Genomic DNA, 17,510 nt, shown 5'->3' on the forward strand with positions numbered 1-17,510 from the left:
CTTTGTCGTCTGTCTCATTCCACCCAGGTCGCCCACCCAAATTCAGCAGCGTCACGGAGCTGGGCAGCCTCACCCCGACCTCCCCCTCCAGCCCCGTCCGTCCCCTCCCCCTGCCCAGCCCCGGCTCGGGGGATGTAAGTAACGACGGGGGAGACGGACGCCCCGTCACACGCGGCCCTGCTGAACCCGGCAGCGCCGTCACCCATTCACACACACCACCATCACTTTGTTGTCCATGTGGTAACCATGTGCCATCACTTCCTGTCACTCAGCCTTACAAAGTGAACAGAGTCCATTATAACACACACATGCTAACAGACACACACACGCTGCTAAACGAGACCAGCTGTAACCTAAAACAGATCACGGCCCCGCCCCGCCTCACCCCGCCTCTCCACGCAGGGTGGGAGGGGCTCCTATGGAAACTGATTGGTCCAATTCTTCCTCGCAGGGAGACATCCACGAGGATTTCTGCACTGTGTGCAGACGCAGTGGCCAGTTGCTCATGTGCGACACGTGTTCTCGTGTTTATCACCTGGACTGCCTGGATCCACCCCTGAAAACCATTCCTAAAGGCATGTGGATCTGTCCAAAATGTCAAGACCAGGTAACGGCAGCAGCAGAGCCTGATCCGGGGCTGTAATCTTACGCACTCTTTCAGCTGTAGGACTGTTCAGTACTTTGTAAGCAAACACATGATGCAGGACTGTTTTTTTTTGTTTTTGTTTTGTGGTTATGTGTCATTCATTGTGTCACTTAAAGTTGACATCTCACTTCCATCCACTCCATCACCCGCTTCCCCGTCAGTCCCACGCAGCGTTTAGGCTAAGCTTGACTCTTCAGGCCTGTTCTGCGTTTCTCTAACACCTCTGATCGTCTCCCCTCAGATTCTGAAGAAAGAAGAAGCCATTCCCTGGCCCGGTACCCTCGCTATCGTTCATTCCTACATTGCCTACAAAGAAGGTGAGTCTTCCTACTGGCCCGCATCATCCTGGATGTGTGGGGAGGGACTGACCCCCCCCCCCCGTCTGCTCTGTGTTCCAGCTAAAGAAGAGGAGAAGCAGAAGCTGATGAAGTGGAGCTCAGAGCTGAAACTGGAGCGGGAGCAGCTAGAACAGAGGGTCAAACAGCTCAGTAACTCCATAACGGTGAGAAGCAGCAAACTGGATTATGATCGTTTTGAAAAACAACCTTCAGTGGCCTTAATAGCCATCAGTCCGCCCCCGCCGTGCTTGACACATGGTATGAGGCGTTGGTGCTCCAGTGCTGCACATTGGTCAGACATCTTTTCTCTGGTCTCATCAATGCTCAAGTACTGTTCTTCATTCACATGCAGCCTTGCAGAACCTGAGTTCTTGCGTCCCGATCCGATACACATAGGAGGATGGGAACATAAAGGCCCCCTTCTAAAACCTCCAATATAAGGATGCTGATGGAAAAACACTACAGTTTTAACGACACTGTAACCCATGGATCAGTTGTTTTTTAGATGTTGATGCTGAAAAACCCTTTTCTACTGTCACACTACTCCCAGTTCAAACAAACATGTATATATATATATAAAATAAAGTCGCAATATTATTATTTTCGTAATGTTGCGACTTTATACTCATAGTATTATTACTTTATCCTCGAAATGAAAAATGAAAAAAAAAATAATACAACTCTAACATGACCCTTTTACTCTGTTGTATCTCAGGTTCTACTTTGTACTAAAGTAGAAAAAGTGAAAGAAAAATGCCTTAAATGATAGCTCATAACTACTCTTATAAAACATAACATTTCTGTGAAATGAAAATGGATAAATTACATAGAAAAATACAGGATCCTTCTAGGTTTTATTTCTAAATTAAGCTTTTCAGGGGGAGATCGAATTGATCTGAAGTCCTGCATGAGTATCAAAGCTGCATCTAGAGTAAAAATTTAAGCAGAACTTGAAACATATTCAACCGAGGGAGAATGTCTGTGTCTCAGAATCTGATCCATCAATGTCTCCACCCTCCTGTCTCCATTAATGTCTGTGTTTTTCTATTAACTCGGCTCAAACTGCACAGATTCTCTTCTTGATTTCCCCGTTTAGTTGCAGCTTCTTCATCATTTGTAATCAGCTATGTAATTAGATATTAGTGAAACCTAAATACTCAAAAACAAAGATCATGTACTGGATAGAGCTACTTAAATTCATGAATAAGCTTAAGCATTTAGACTGGAGGCCAGAGAGTCTGAGATGGAGCTGCTGCATATTTCCCTCCTGTGGATGCGGTGACTATGCTGAGGCGTCGGCTCCCAGGAGCATCGACACGTTGTCCTTACTGGACATTATCTGTGTTAGAGGCAGTGAAAGTACATCTTATCATATCCTGATGTGTGAAATCTCCTTTCTGCAGAAATGCATGGAGACCAAAAACAGCATCCTGGCTCGTCAGAAGGAGATGCAGCTTTCCCTGGACAATGTCAAGCATCTGATTCGCCTCATCCAAGCCTTCAACTTTAACCAGGCGCTGGCAGAGACGGAGGGGAAGGATGTCCGGGTTCAGGGCGGAGCTCAGGCTGCAGCCGAGGTCGGCTCGGTGGAGAAGCAGGCAGTGAGCGTTTCTTTGGTCAGCGGCAAGAAGGAGGAGCAGAAGCCAGAAGGAGCAGCATCGTCGTCATCATCAGGAGGAGGCAAGAGCACAGTCCTGACTAACTGCCCCGTCGCTGTGGAGGGGGCTGCCAAGGGGCCCGGGGCCCACACAGAGACCGCTCCTCGTTTGGAGGGTCAGCTCAAGCCTGAGACTGAGACGGCTCCTGTGGCTCCGGCTGCCGCCGCAACCACCAATGGTACGACAGAGCCGCCGTGCCCCGCCCACAGCCCCGCCGCAGCAGCAGAGAACAAGATGGCCGCCGCGAACCCTGCGGAGACGGCGGCAGAGAAGAACCAGGAGGAGCTCGGCGACGGCGGCAGCAACAACAGCAAAACCTCAGAACCCTCCCAGCATTCTTTGCCAGCTCTGCTCAGCAGTTTGGACGATAAAAAGTAACGCTGCGTCTCCGTGGCGACGGGAAGTCAAACATATATATTAAAAAAAAAAGACTTTTGCTTGCACCACAGGGTGCCCTGAAGTTGCCAATCTGTATAAATGTTGTTTGTTTGCATCGTATTGTCAGACTGTGTCAATGGTAGATGTACAGCCCAAGTCTTGTGACTCTGGGAAGACCCGGGTCATCAGCCAATTAGCGATAGACGTCACGGCGAGGACGCTCGGACGAAGAGTTTCTTCATCATCACACCGGTGTGTGCCTGTTACAGTGGCCCCTGTGTTCTGTTGACGACTCTGAGTAGGAACCCAGAACGTGGAACCAAACATACATCAGGGGAGCTGGTCCAAGAAGCAGTGTTGTAAACGTTTGTGTTCTGAAGAGAACCCGTCTGCTGCGGTTCCGTTAAACCCGACGGGAACAACGTTCCAGAGTCCGCATCAAACCGGTAACCAGCACCCCCTGCCCCCGGAGTCTGCTCCGATTGGTCCACTGGCCTGATCAGACCCCGCCCACTTCCTGGTTCAAATTTAATTGGATAAAAGTTTAGGTTGGCTATTTTACATATTTTTCTATTTAAATTATGAATTCGCTTCATCTAAGCTGCCAGCCTTACATAGATCTATTGGAGATAGATGTTGCTGATGATCAGGAATATGTTGAAATAAGGTTAGACGAATTGATTACCTTTTACTGTAAATGTAAATCCTTTATTGTCCCACAATGGGGAAATTTATTCTCTGCATTAAGGTTTAGGGTCTTGCTCAGGGACCCAGAGTGTAGAGCTGACGCACTCAGAGTCTACGTCCGGTTCCAGACATTGAGCCAGAGGGGGCTGGAAGCTGGAACCTTCTGATTCGTCTAGAGAAGGTTCATCCTAAACCATGTTTGCTCCCAAACATCACCGGATCAGTCTCTTAAAGGGAGGTCCGCTATAGATCCAGGGGCGTTTCTCAATATGCGTTCTTGAGCTTTCTCGTGTGCTCGTGAATTGAGAAACGCCCCATGACTGTTTTCTCTCTCGTCCATTCCTACGGAAGCCTTTAAGGGTTCAAACACCAACCTGTCCCCCAGTGAAGCTGGGCGCTCTGGATGCTGGATCGTTGTTCCCTGGTGGCTCCTGGGCGATTTTGGTGCTCAGGTTCTGGAACGAGGTGGGACGGGCCTAACAGACGTTCTCAGTGGTGTCGGTCCGTGTAGTGATTGAGTTTTCATTCGTGAGTCGTGTGTGTGTGTGTGTGTGTGCGTGAGCGTGCGTCAACTGTGAGCACTAAATGTGAATTTGCAATATTGCAACGTCAACACACACAAAACTCTATCTGGGCTGTTTGTTTTTTTTATAGGAAAAGATATTCAGGTCTTCCTAGTCTCCAGAATAAGTGCTTTCTGTTCCTGAACCTGCTGGACTGGCATCATCATCACCATCGTCATCATCACCACCTCCTCCTCCCCGGGGTGATGAGCGTTTGAATCCTGAACTGCCAAAATCCTGATGTTTCCACTTTCAGCAGGGACTCGTCCTCTCACTGTCCTTCAGGACCCGGACGCCGAGTCCCCGGTCGGGACAGGAGAGCGTTTCGGGAACGACGACCACGGCGGGAGGCGTTCCCGTCCGGGAAAATGGAGGGATCTGTTGGAGGTTAAAGGACGACAACACAATTCCTGAGATTAAAGCACAAGCTTGCTGCATTACAAAGAGTTGCGCTGCGGAGCTTTTTGTACCTTGTTCCCGTGGAGTTTAACCGAGTATGCATCTCCTTGTTTTCATGTGACTTGTCCCACATTGCCAATATTCCCCCGTCAGTGGGTCCGGCCTGAGCTGGTACCAGAACCCAGAGGCGGTCGATGGATGTCGCTTCTGCTGGAGGCTTTATTTCTTCTGCGGGTTTCTGATGTTGGGTTCAGCCTCTTCTTGGCTCTGAGGAAACGGTTTCAACCTTTTGATGCTTTTATCGCGTTTATCAGACAGCAATGTTTCCAGGCTGAAACATCAGAGGTGTCGCTCTGCGGCGTGGCGTTACAGCCCTGCAGAGATAAAGCGGTCTGGGAGCTCTGCTGAAATCAAAATGTTTCTTCGCTGAGGCGGTCGTTCCGGGCTTTGAACTTGGTTTTATATCACGCTGACTCCTGCGGGTGAAACTCCACCTGCTGCTCAGACTGCTTTCATTCCAGACGTCCCAGACGTGAGGGTCTGCCCGGAATGAGCCAGACAGGAAACCAAGCGTCCCCGCCTCCTTCCGGATCCCGCTTATTCTGCTCTGTGCTGTTCTGTTGGGTGGATGTGGTTCTGGTTCCGATCGGTCATCAGGTCTCCGGATCCTTCCCTCTGTACAGTAGGTACCTCTCGAGTGCCTTTCTTCAAACAGCAGATAATATTTGTCTCTTGACTTGCACTGTGACTTGTAGACCCTAACGAAGCCGTCTGACATCGAGCCGCACCGCCTCGCCTGGACCCGACCCGACCGGCTCCCAGGAGCCGATGCAAGCTCACCCACATCTTTCATGAACCCGTCTGATTCAGCCAGTGTTCGTCCACATCCTAGAAGTTGCCTTAATGTGTTTTTAATTTTCTGGTGGAACGTTTAGATCTCGGTTCGGGGGGTGAGATCTCACTCTGATCCGTTTGTTGTGCACTTTTAGTTTGATCAGTATTATCAGAGCAGAGCGTCGTTTTGGTTTTATTTTGAAAGCCCCCTTTCTTTCTTCCTGTCTCTTATTTTGGAGGAGGGATGAGGTCACATGAGCCGGAGCCTGAGAGCGTGTCAGACGAACAAACCTTGGCCCAGCGAGTACCCATGCACGCTGCGGGTCAGAACATGCCTTCTTATGCAAGTTTTTATACCGACCTTTTTATTATGCATTGTTTCAGTTTGTTTTTGTTTTTATTATGTGAAACTTAAGTCACCTTTTCTTCTGAACATTCGTTTACACATTCAGGTAGCCATTCAGGGGAAACATTTGGGCAGAGTGTTCCAGACATGGAGCCTCTGTGGTCAGAGGAACGGAAAGACATCCGAACTCCTGCAAATTTTTATTATTTTCTAAACGTTTTTTTGATTTGTGTTGCAGTACTGCGAGTGGCCACTAGGACAGACTGGAGCGGGTGTTTCTCTGTGGTTTCAGCTCCTTCTAGCTTAGCTTTTATTTCTTGCGTGGACGTCGGGGTGGGGCCCAAAATGTTCCTTAATGAAGTCTGGAAACAAATATATCCAAAGAACTCTGCATATCATCAGGGCGCGAGTTTTCTGCGTCGTCCACAGACGGTTTTTCGCGCTTTCGGGACGCCGCTCCGGGCTTCTGTGTGGGTCCTGGGAGGCGGTTTGCTTCTCATCTTTTGGTTTTTAAAGCGATCAAGTCATGATTGTGGCCTTCTAGTATTCTATGGGTTCATGACATCATTCACCTGTTGTTCCTGCTCAGCATTCATCCATCCACCTGCTCATCCTGTCTGGATCCTCTACACCCGCAGCATCTTACCTCATCCACAGCTGAGTCCCTCAAGGGTGTGTTGAGTGCAAAAAAATCTGGAAAAAAAACAACATAAAAAAATATCTAAAAAATGAAAAGTCTTTTTCTATCTTCCATTCGGTGAGATGCATTGTAGCGATCAGAATAAAGAAAAAGTTCACCTGGTGTGCTGAATAACGTGTAAATTGGTTATTACACAATCTGAATATTTGTATAATTGTTTGTATTTTTTCATAATGATTTTGGAAAGGAATGTGTTTATTTTTTTGACTTCTGTTCCAGATGTGTCTTCTGTTGGCCTGACATTGTGACTGGTCTGGTGGGATTCTTACCTCTGTATTGAGCCTCTTCTGTGATAAATTCTTTGTATGCAGTGTTTAGGAAATACTGTAGGGAACATGGGGAGGAGTTGATATTAGGAGCATTTGATCAATTTGTATTTATTTATTTTATCATTTTGTTAAAATAAATTGTGGAAAAAAAAAAAAAAAAAAAAGATCATCTCCTGAGATATATTTCTTAATTTGGTAACCTTTCTTAAAACCTTGTGTGTTAAAAGCAGTCAGGGGTTCACTGTCGCTGTAACGATTGTTCATAAAGAAGATGATGCAATATTTAAGGTAAACTGATTTTAAAATTGGAAAGAATATCAAGAAAAGTCTTGAAAATGTTCGTAGTAAAGATATTTCCTATTTATACTTGGGTTTTCTTTAGAGCCTTATCCTCTACATAAAACCCTCTAAAAGGCGGACATACGCTACCAGAGTAGCAGCTCGTTCCACCTTCAATGCTCAGGGTTGAGGAAACCAGGTCTTCCTCCTTGGATGGTACATTTCCCATGATGCTTCCACCTCCATGTTCTAAGTGAGGCTTTGTTTTATTGACCTAAATTTTGCCTTCATCTTTGTCTTGTTCTTTCACTTCACTGATTTCCCAAACGCCTTCCATCACACGCGCCTCCTTGGCAGCGGTGTCAAAGGAACACACGTTTGTGTGTACTTTTTGTTACTTAAGTAGAAGTATAGATACTGCAGTTTAAGTATCAAATTGACCTCTTTACTCAAGTAAAAGTGAAAAAGTATGTGCTCCAAAAACTACTTAAAGTATAAAAGTATAAAGTAACCTTTAAACAAAACAGCCAGATGCCGCTATATGAATTGAAAGCTCAACTTTTCGACTATTTCTAAAAATTCTTTGAGATAGGGCCAAGGATGATGGAGGTCTTGTTGGTCTCCATCTCCCGATACGCTCTCGCCTGTGTCCGACCTTTCGGACATTTCAGCATCTTTTTCTGAATCCAACATCGTAGCATGGCATAGACAATTCACGTTAGCAGTTTGAAGAACACCTGCTTGCTTCTGATGATTTCCTTTAGCTAACCAATGAGTGTTTGCGTTCTATGACTCATCCAGTTACACTAGTTTTCACTAGGATGGATGGAGCCAATTATCTGCAATGGATGGAGCCAATGACGGGAAATAAATGTCAGAAGTAGGAAGAAAAATAAGTAATGGAGTAAAGTATGGATACCTAAAAAGTGTACTTAAGTATAATAACAAAGTATTTGTACTTTGTTACTTGAAACATCTGCTCCTTGGTAGTTTTGGGAGGATCCCTCTGCCTTCCCCAAACATCCTCACCAACGGGCCTAATTTATTTCCAGAAAAGTTTGGAGGATAAAGTTCACTCTGAAAGAGCAGTTATGGGATTGTCACTGGTGCTGCGTCTCATCTTGAAGTCTTTCTGCTATGATGAAGAGCTTATTCTCCAGTGAGGATAATAAAGGCGCACGCTATCTTTAACTCTTCGGTCCAACTAACAAATACTCAAAAATCAGAGCACAACTCAATTCTCCTTTAGGGAGAGGGGGGGTTGTCCGAGGAATGGCCATGAAAGGCGCTGCCCTTACAAGAATTGCTGTTTCTTTGGGTCAGGGGTCACATTCAGGACTAAGGTGTGAATTGAGTTTAGGTTTAGGTTGGGGTTAGGTGTGAACCAGTAATGGTTAGTCTGTAGAAATGAATGGAAGTCAATGGAAGATAGTGAGACAAGTTTCACTAAGATTGAATGTGTGCTTGTGAATATGTGTAAAACACTGTTCACATAGCCATTATCTTTTATAGTAGGATTTGGTGTAATGTTAATCACTGGCTGCACATGGTCCACATTTACAGACGTCCTGAGGGAAGGAAGGGGGCATAAAAAGAGTATTTCTAACCGTAAATAATGTAATAACAATAGTCTACGATACAATTTGCGGTATGTTTGTCATGAATCATATTTTTTTCATGTAATTAAGTTCACAATAAGTACGAGTAAAAAAAAAAATCAATGCTTTGTAAGTATAACTATAAATACAGTATTTATGCGAGAGTTCTACATTCTAGTGAGCCTGCTTTGATCATTCGTCCGTCACTAGCAGAGTGGCGCAGCGGAAGCGTGCTGGGCCCATAACCCAGAGGTCGATGGATCGAAACCATCCTCTGCTAAAAGGATTTCTTTACTTTTTTTTTTTTCGAAAACATTTTTTTAACTAATAGCTACTGTTGAGATATTTGTTGTCTGATGATGCACGTCGTTTTCGAGTACTTCAATCAATCGAGTCTTTCAGAATGATCAGAAGATCAAGGCTAATCAAAGGATGCAATAGTAATTCTAAACAGAAAACAGCAGATGGGGCCGTACGGTTTTTCGTATTCCCCACTTGGAAAAGAAAATACGGACCGCAGACAGAGGACTTAACAAAGAGGCGTCGGGCTGCATGGGTCGCTGCTGTAAGAAGGAAAGACATCACGTTTCATAAAATATCTCCTCATGCTCGTGTTTGCTCTCGGCATTTTCACAAAGGTAAGTCCTTATAAATATACACTAATAGAAATCAACACGCTGAAATGGTTTGCTTATAAAGTTGCAGGAGTTCATGTAAACCTACTGAAACATGCTGTGCAAGAGAAGCAGAAAGTGATGTTTGTTTTGTTTATTTCTTTTTTAGACGGCTAAAATTTAATAAATAATGCATTCTCTGTATATAATCATTTACACAATCTGCAATACAAATATTTTTTTAATGAATAAATATATATAAATACACTGTATATATAAAAACACTGTAAGTACCCACTCGTCAGCCAACTCACTGTATTTATTCATCCTGTGCAATCTACTTAAAGGAATAGTACACCCAAAACATGATTAGCCTTCATTTTCTACTCACCCCCATGCTGAACAACACTCTGGAGTACTTTTTTGATAATCTCAAATGCATCTGGAGATCTGGGAGGCCAAACACCAAGGATGACACAGAAGGTGGTCGTCAGGAAGGACAGACAGAATGTAACCTGTGTGTGCTCAGGTGTGCAGAGATGAACCGTCTTTTGGAAGAAAACAGAGAGCTGCGGCGTGAACTTGATGAGCTGCGCATCTCTGATGTTTTCTTTGGAGACAGTAATGAAAAAGTCCAGTACTATACGGGTCTACCAAACTTGGCAACCTTTATGGCTTTGTTTAATTTTCTGCTGCCTCTCCTGTCTGCTCAAAATAAAATTCTCAGTCCATCTCAAATGCTTCTGTTAACCTTCATGCGTCTGAGATTGGATCTGCCCTCACAACACCTTGCTTATCTCTTCTGTGTTTCACCAAAGACAGTGTACAGAACATTCAATGAAATGGTGTCATTTTTATATGCAAATCTAAAGCGTGCAATAAGGCTCGGGCACATGACGTCACACGTTGCGCGGCAGCCATATTGATAGCTGGTCAGCCCACTGTTTACACTTCGCGCCTGTAAGGACTAGCTTTCTTCTGCTAGTAGTTTGCTTAGTTTTTTGCCGTTTCATTTTACCTCTGCTGTCGTTATGGTCGCCCGTTGCTGTGTCGTAGGGTGTAGTAGCGCAAGCTGTGACTGGACGGGGAAAAAAATCCCAAATGGATTGTCTTTTTACCGTTTTCCAACCTGGAGGCGTCTCAATGGAAAACAAATGTCCTCCATAACAAAGAGTCGCCGGCTAGCATGGGTCGCTGCTGTAAGACGGCCAAATATAACTTTCAACTCAATCCCTGCGTCCATGAGAGTGTGTTCCCGGCATTTTCATTCTGGTAAGTTACAGAACATACTGTTTTTATTCATGTATCATTTCAAGTTAACCGTTGTTGGCTGATCTGTAGCATGTAGCATGAGCTGAAGTAGGGTTGTGTTCCAGAGGGTTAGCCAGGTCCACTGAAACACAAAACAGTTGTCCTACTCTGTTTATTTTGTCATTAATAGTTTATAATAGGGTTAATAGTTTTGGTTGTTTCACCAGGAAAGCCAGTAGATAGATTTTTGATGTTTTACGTTAGTGCCAGCACCTAGTCTTATCACCACAACAAACACCACACCATGTTGAGACGGTAGCTTACCTTGGCTCTGATGACTGTGTTCTCATTCGGCTTGATAACTTCCATGTCATGAACTTTTCCATCTGTCAGCTGTTTGTAAGCCTCTAGCGACTTGTAGCAGCGAAACTCTTCATGTGTGTAGGCACTGACGCCACACACTAGATACGAAAATACGTCCTCCCTCGCAAACGGCGGTAGAAATTCTTCCCCAACGCACCACTCCTTGCTTTCTACTTCGTAGGGATCAAGTCCATTTATGAAGCCCATCTTTTGCAGATAACGGTCCCTGGCTTCCCCCTGCAGTGTGTCTCGGTATATTCCGCATCCTTTCTTCGCTTTTAACATCGCTGTTTACTCGTCTTTCTGCTCTGTCTCTATGCTGTTTTAGGTCTTTGTTTACCGTAGCAACTAGCTACCAATATGGCGGCGTACCCAGAATGCAACGCGCTGTGCCCGAGCCTTATAGAAATCAACACGCTGAAATGGTTTGCTTATAAAGTTGCAGGAGTTCATGTAAACCTACTGAAACATGCTGTGCAAGAGAAGCGGAAAGTGATGTTTGTTTTGTTTATTTCTTTTTTAGAAGGCTAAAATTTTATAAATAATGCATTCTCTGTATATAATCATTTACACAATCTGCAATACAAATATTTTTTTAATGAATAAATATATATAAATACACTGTATATATAAAAACACTGTAAGTACCCACTCGTCAGCCAACTCACTGTATTTATTCATCCTGTGCAATCTACTTAAAGGAATAGTACACCCAAAACATGATTAGCCTTCATTTTCTACTCACCCCCATGCTGAACAACACTCTGGAGTACTTTTTTGATAATCTCAAATGCATCTGGAGATCTGGGAGGCCAAACACCAAGGATGACACAGAAGGTGGTCGTCAGGAAGGACAGACAGAATGTAACCTGTGTGTGCTCAGGTGTGCAGAGATGAACCGTCTTTTGGAAGAAAACAGAGAGCTGCGGCGTGAACTTGATGAGCTGCGCATCTCTGATGTTTTCTTTGGAGACAGTAATGAAAAAGTCCAGTACTATACGGGTCTACCAAACTTGGCAACCTTTATGGCTTTGTTTAATTTTCTGCTGCCTCTCCTGTCTGCTCAAAATAAAATTCTCAGTCCATCTCAAATGCTTCTGTTAACCTTCATGCGTCTGAGATTGGATCTGCCCTCACAACACCTTGCTTATCTCTTCTGTGTTTCACCAAAGACAGTGTACAGAACATTCAATGAAATGGTGTCATTTTTATATGCAAATCTAAAGCGTGCAATTGTGTGGCCAGATAGAGACACCTTGCACAAAATTATGCCTCATCAGTTTGTGGAGGCCTTTGGACATAGAGTCACAGTGATTAGTGACTGTTTGGACATTTTCACAGAGAAACCAGCTAATAAATGAATGCCAGATACTTTATTCTTTTTTTATTCTTCTTTTCACACAAATAGAATTTTGCCTTTTTTTAAAGTTACTTTTGAAAAATAACAGCAAAACAAATATAAGTTTCACCATCACTTCAAATATTAACAATGTTTCTGAAGTTGTAAAAATGTGTGTACAATAAAGAGTGGAGTTTGAAATTTGAAACAAGCGTTGTTATTATCTTTTCAACCAAGCAGATAATTTATGAAAATGCAATACAAAATCTCAAATACATAAATAATGCAGAACAGTGCAAAGCTTCAAATTTTTTACTTTGTCTTCCTCCCTCATATATAGCAGATTGCTCTTTAGATTAAATTAGAAGATTTTCATTTTCCCTGGACTTGTTTTCACTGTGGTCTGTGGTCTTCCGTAGAGATATGACCTAACAGGTCATATCTCTACGGAATCATATCTCTACGGAATCATATCTCTACGGAATCATATCTCTACGGAATCTCTAACAGGCCTGGGTAAAGTGAACAGCAAATACAATGTGCAAAAATTATGACAAGTTTTTCCGTTCAGTCTGATGAGCAGCACAAACTACTCTAATAACTGCAGCTATCTGTGCAACTGCCCACAACATCTGCCTTGTCACTGTAATAATAATATATAATATTGTTCCCTAGCAGCTTTAGAAAGTTTATCTGGGTAGGGTATCCGTTCAGTTTTCTTCTTCTTTTCCATTTAACTGATAATCCTCACTGCTGGCTTGCAGCTCTCTCCTCTTTTCTGCTGTTTCGTTTTTCTTCCGCTCACCACAAAAATGGCGCTAGGGGGCGTGTCAGTCACGTGACTGACAAAGACCGATAGGGCTTGGTCGACATGACGTAGGCACTTTGCGTCGCCGCCATCTTGAATGCCTCTTTTACCGCTGCTCAGACTACTGGCTACAACTACCGCATACTGTACTCCCTCTCACCTTGTTTTAATTTGATTGAGTTCACCTTAACTTGACTTTAAATAGAGTGACCAAACGTCCGTATTTCCCGGGACATTTCCGTATTTCACGTCCTGTCCCGGGCGTCCCGGTTTTTTTTTTAGAAAGTGAGGAAATGTCCTGATTTCACTGCGCACGACGCTCCGTGTGACGTAATCCCTGAGCCACGTCAGTGCGGGCAGCCCTGTTCTTAATCAGAGGCTCTGTTCAAAAACCTGGGCTGCATCCTCCAAGGACGCGGTCTACCTAGACTGGATCCTTCGAAGTCCTTGAAAATAAGGAGGCCGGAAGAGTTTTGGCTGTAAATTCGAACAGGTCCTCCCTTCGGCGGGTTTTATCGCCGTGTGCTCTGTTCCTTAGCAACCGTGAAAGTTGACACACAAAGCAGGAAAAGAATTAATACCGAGGTTTTCAAAACTGTTTGTTTATTTATTTATTTTTTTAAAAGTTAAAGTGAACAAAGGCTACACTCACAAGAATCCAGAGTGGAATAAATGTTCCAACCACCGGGAGCAGGAACTAATAAAGTCAAATGTAATGATAGAAACCTTAGTCAGTTAAATAACCTGCTGCTGTCATTCTGCACATCTCTGATGTTGCTGCTATTTTCAAATATCCATTACTGTAAAAATGTCCATAGCTGCATATTGGTTATTTATTCTCCAGTTTTATATTGTTAAAACACTTTACAGTATTTTATTGTTTATATTTTAACTCTTCCCTATTATGTTATTCTTATACATTTTTCTAAGGTCCACATTTGTGTGACCATTTTCAATAATCTTTCTGCTGCTGTAAATTTGCCCATTGTGGGAATATAAAGGGATTTTCTATTCTATTCTATAAAAGGGTTAGAAAGATATAAGTAAATCTAAACAATGTATTTATAAAAATATATCTGCAAAATCTCTAATATTCAACAACAAAAAATACTTAGTTAAGCATATTGTGCAAAACAGCAATAAAAAATTAAACTCCTATCAGATTTATAGTCCCCACCCTGCAGATCTATTAGAATCTGTCCTTAAATTACAGCCAAACCCATTTACACAGTAACAGATTAAAACCTTTAGATAAATCAAACATTACCGCCACATATCTGACTCTATAACCATTAAAACAACTATTTTCATTCATCTCAGACGGAACTAATCACAGAGTTGTATTATATTAAACTGAACTTCCAATTTTCACCACTGCGCCAAGTAACATTTCCTCTGATCACGGAGCAAATCCCGATGATGAGACATTTGTTCTTTCAATCAAACCCCCCAACCCCACCCCCCGCTCCAAGGTGTCCTGTTTTTCCCAAATGAAAATATGGGCTCTGTTCGAAAACCTAGGATGCATCCTTAGAAGACTGGATTCGAAGGCCTATTACGTCATAGCGCGGCGCCGAGGTCTGGTCGGATTCCAAGACTCCTCGTTATGCGGCCTTAAAATGCGTCCTTCTTTTTGCCCGATTTGAATGACGGGTCTGATGTATCCTCGGTATTCTTGGATATCCCAGGATTCATTGCGAGACCAAGCAAGCTGTGATCAGAGTAAAGGTTACTTGGCGCCGAACAGTGGTGAAAATTGGAAGTTCAGTTTAATATAATACAAGTCATTTAATAGTTCCATCTGAAATGAATGAAAATAGTTGTTTTAATGGTTATTGAGTCAGATATGTGGCGGTAATGTTTGGTTTATCTAAAGGTTTTAATCTGTTACTGTGTAAATGGGTTTGGCTGTAATTTAAGGACAGATTCTAATATATCTGCAGGGTGGGGACTATAAATCTGATAGTTTTATCTTTTTATTGCTGTTTTGCACAATATGCTTAACTAAGTATTTTTTGTTGTTGAATATTAGAGATTTTGCAGATATATTTTGTAGATACATTGTTTAAATTTACTTATGTATTTCTAAACCTTTTATAGAATAGAATAGAAAATTCCTTTATTGTCCCACAATGGGCAAATTTACAGCAGCAGAAAGATTATTGAAAATGGTCACACAAATGTGGACCTTAAAAAAATGTATAAGAATAACATGATAGGGAAGAGTTAAAATATAAACAATAAAATACTGTAAAGTGTTTTAACAATATTAAACTGGAGAATAAATAACCAATATGCAGCTATGGACATTTTTACAGTAATGGATATTCGAAAATAGCAGCAACATTAGAGATGTGCAGAATGACAGCAGCAGGTTATTTGACTGACTAAGGTTTCTATCATTACATTTGATTTTATTTGTTCCTGCACCCGGTGGTTGGAACCTTTATTCCACTCTGGATTCTTGTTAATGTAGTCTTTGTTCATTTCAAAATAAAAAATAAACAGTTTTGAAAACTTCTGTATTCATTCTTTTCCTGCTTTGTGTGTCAATGTTTACGGTTGCTAAGCAACAGAGCATACGGCGGTAAAACTCGCCGAAGGGTAGACCTGGTCGAATTCACAGCCTAAACTCTTCCGGTCTCCTTATTTTCAAGGACTTCAAAGGATCCAGTCTAGGCAGACCGCGTCCTTGGAGGACACGTCCTAGGTTTTCGAACAGAGCCAGCGTCACCCTACTTTAAACATGGTATATCGTTGCTGTATTGTGGGCTGTAACAGCGCAAGTCATGATCGCCGTGGGAAAAAAATAGAAAATGGGTTAACTTTCCACCGTTTTCCTGCTTGGAGATGCATTCACGGAGACCAAGTTTCAGAGATAACAAAGAGTCGTCGGCTAGCTTGGATCACGGCTGTAGGCCGACCGAGCATAACTTTCCACAGTGTCCCGGTGTCAATGAGAGGGTGTTCCCTGCATTTTCATTCTGGTAAGTTAAAGATGCACGGTTTTATTACATAGCCTACGTTGTTTCTTTACTTCAATCACGACGCCACATGCATGCATGAACGCGCGCCCAGAGACGGTTCATATAGCATTTCATCCTCTTCGGTAGAACACACTGCCAGTTCCTACAAGGGCAGGGACATCCCTCTCCAATTTAAAAAAAGTCAGGAAGATCCAGCTCTTTAGAGAACAACATCTGTCATAGCACCACTTCAAAGTTTTGCTGATCCTAGCACTTACCAGCCGTCTTGTAATGTAATCCTATAATATTATATATATATATATATATATATATATATATATATATATATATATATATATATATATGGAACTAAATCTTTACCAGAAACAACTGGCAACAGGTTTATGCTGCATATTCCTTCACTTTGTGGAATGGAAGCCCGTTTCTGCCACATGAAAATTAAAAATACCTGGACAATTTAAATTATAATTTACCAAAAATTATGAGATTAGTAAATGATTCATTGGCAGAACTGAGGAAATTATGAAAGCTAAAAGTAACATGAGCTTTTCATCTTAGATTTTTTTTATGGATTGCAATGAGCAGGATGCAAGAAAATGAAATAGAGCTTTATCTCTGATGAATACTCCACGGTGGAAATTAGAAACACTGCAAAAAAAAAAAAACAATATAAAGAGAAGGTGGGAGAAAAAGACCGGGATGGAGGTAGAAATGGCAGATTCTATAATTATGTCCATCAAAATAAAGTAAATAAAAAACATCAATCTGGAGCGTTTAAGGGAAACTGATACAATAGAAGTGAGATTTTAACTTGCATTAAATATAACATTTTTAAGGTAAGCATAAAAGATAAGAAAATACCGTTTAATATTAGGGATGTACAGATGGAGAAATATATTTTTTAAAAATCAGAATTGCTTTTGTGATTTAGTTTAGGGAGATTTTGTCTATTAAGGGTCCATTGCAGCCAGAAGGTGGCGGTAATGCGCCTTTACTGTTGTAGCAACTACCTTTAAACTTCACACGAACAAGAACTCAAGCAGGAAGAAAACAAACCCGCAGCTCTCAGCTGCTGTATTTGCGGGACTGAGTTTTCCTGAGAGTTTTTGCACGGGCGAACATGGGAGGCAGAGAATGTTGCGTGAACTTCTGCGAAAGCAGCTCCCACGACCCGCAGGGCAGGATGCTCCTGAACGGGCTCAGCTTCCACTGCTTCCCCGCCTGGAGGACGAAGGAAGGCTCCCTGATCTCAGAGCTGACGAGGCGGCGGAGGGCTGCGTGGGTGGCGGCAGTGGGCCGGCCAGACATCACGTTCGACCGCATCCCGTCCTCCATGAGAGTCTGCTCCAAACACTTTATCTCCGGTCAGGATAAACGGGTTATATAGATAACGCAGTTAGCTTGGCAGGGGGCGACCCTCACTCTGCATACACTAATCTTTACGTTTATTGCA

General features: G+C 42.8%; 2 protein-coding genes and 1 non-coding gene across 6 annotated transcripts in view; all 3 read left to right on the forward strand.

Annotated features, from left to right (window-relative positions):
• The window catches only part of phf21ab (PHD finger protein 21Ab), a 29,174-nt gene extending 26,034 nt beyond the window's left edge, over positions 1 to 3,140 (forward strand). For 2 of the 4 annotated variants that reach the window (XM_038282194.1, XM_038282197.1), the window contains exons 14-18: positions 28 to 134; positions 452 to 607; positions 888 to 963; positions 1,045 to 1,148; positions 2,388 to 3,140. In XM_038282194.1, the coding sequence (XP_038138122.1) occupies positions 28 to 134; positions 452 to 607; positions 888 to 963; positions 1,045 to 1,148; positions 2,388 to 3,020 (1,076 nt within the window). In that variant the 3' untranslated portion in view covers positions 3,021 to 3,140. The remainder of the gene's footprint in view (positions 1 to 27; positions 135 to 451; positions 608 to 887; positions 964 to 1,044; positions 1,149 to 2,387) is intronic. The other 2 variants (XM_038282195.1, XM_038282196.1) reach the window with 2 other exon arrangements.
• Positions 3,141 to 8,903: 5,763 nt separating this feature from the next.
• On the forward strand, positions 8,904 to 8,975 carry trnam-cau. The gene has a single exon. It is a non-coding gene; the product is annotated as a tRNA-Met (tRNA).
• An 8,090-nt stretch (positions 8,976 to 17,065) lies between these two features.
• LOC119781630 overlaps positions 17,066 to 17,510 on the forward strand; it is a 14,625-nt gene continuing 14,180 nt past the window's right edge. Inside the window, exon 1 of the mRNA XM_038282170.1 lies at positions 17,066 to 17,421. Coding sequence (XP_038138098.1) covers positions 17,178 to 17,421 — 244 coding nt within the window. The 5' untranslated portion in view covers positions 17,066 to 17,177. The remainder of the gene's footprint in view (positions 17,422 to 17,510) is intronic.

This window comes from Cyprinodon tularosa, unplaced genomic scaffold (genome assembly GCF_016077235.1).
Source record: "Cyprinodon tularosa strain WSP-4 unplaced genomic scaffold, ASM1607723v1 ctg180, whole genome shotgun sequence".
Classification (NCBI taxonomy): domain Eukaryota; kingdom Metazoa; phylum Chordata; class Actinopteri; order Cyprinodontiformes; family Cyprinodontidae; genus Cyprinodon; species Cyprinodon tularosa.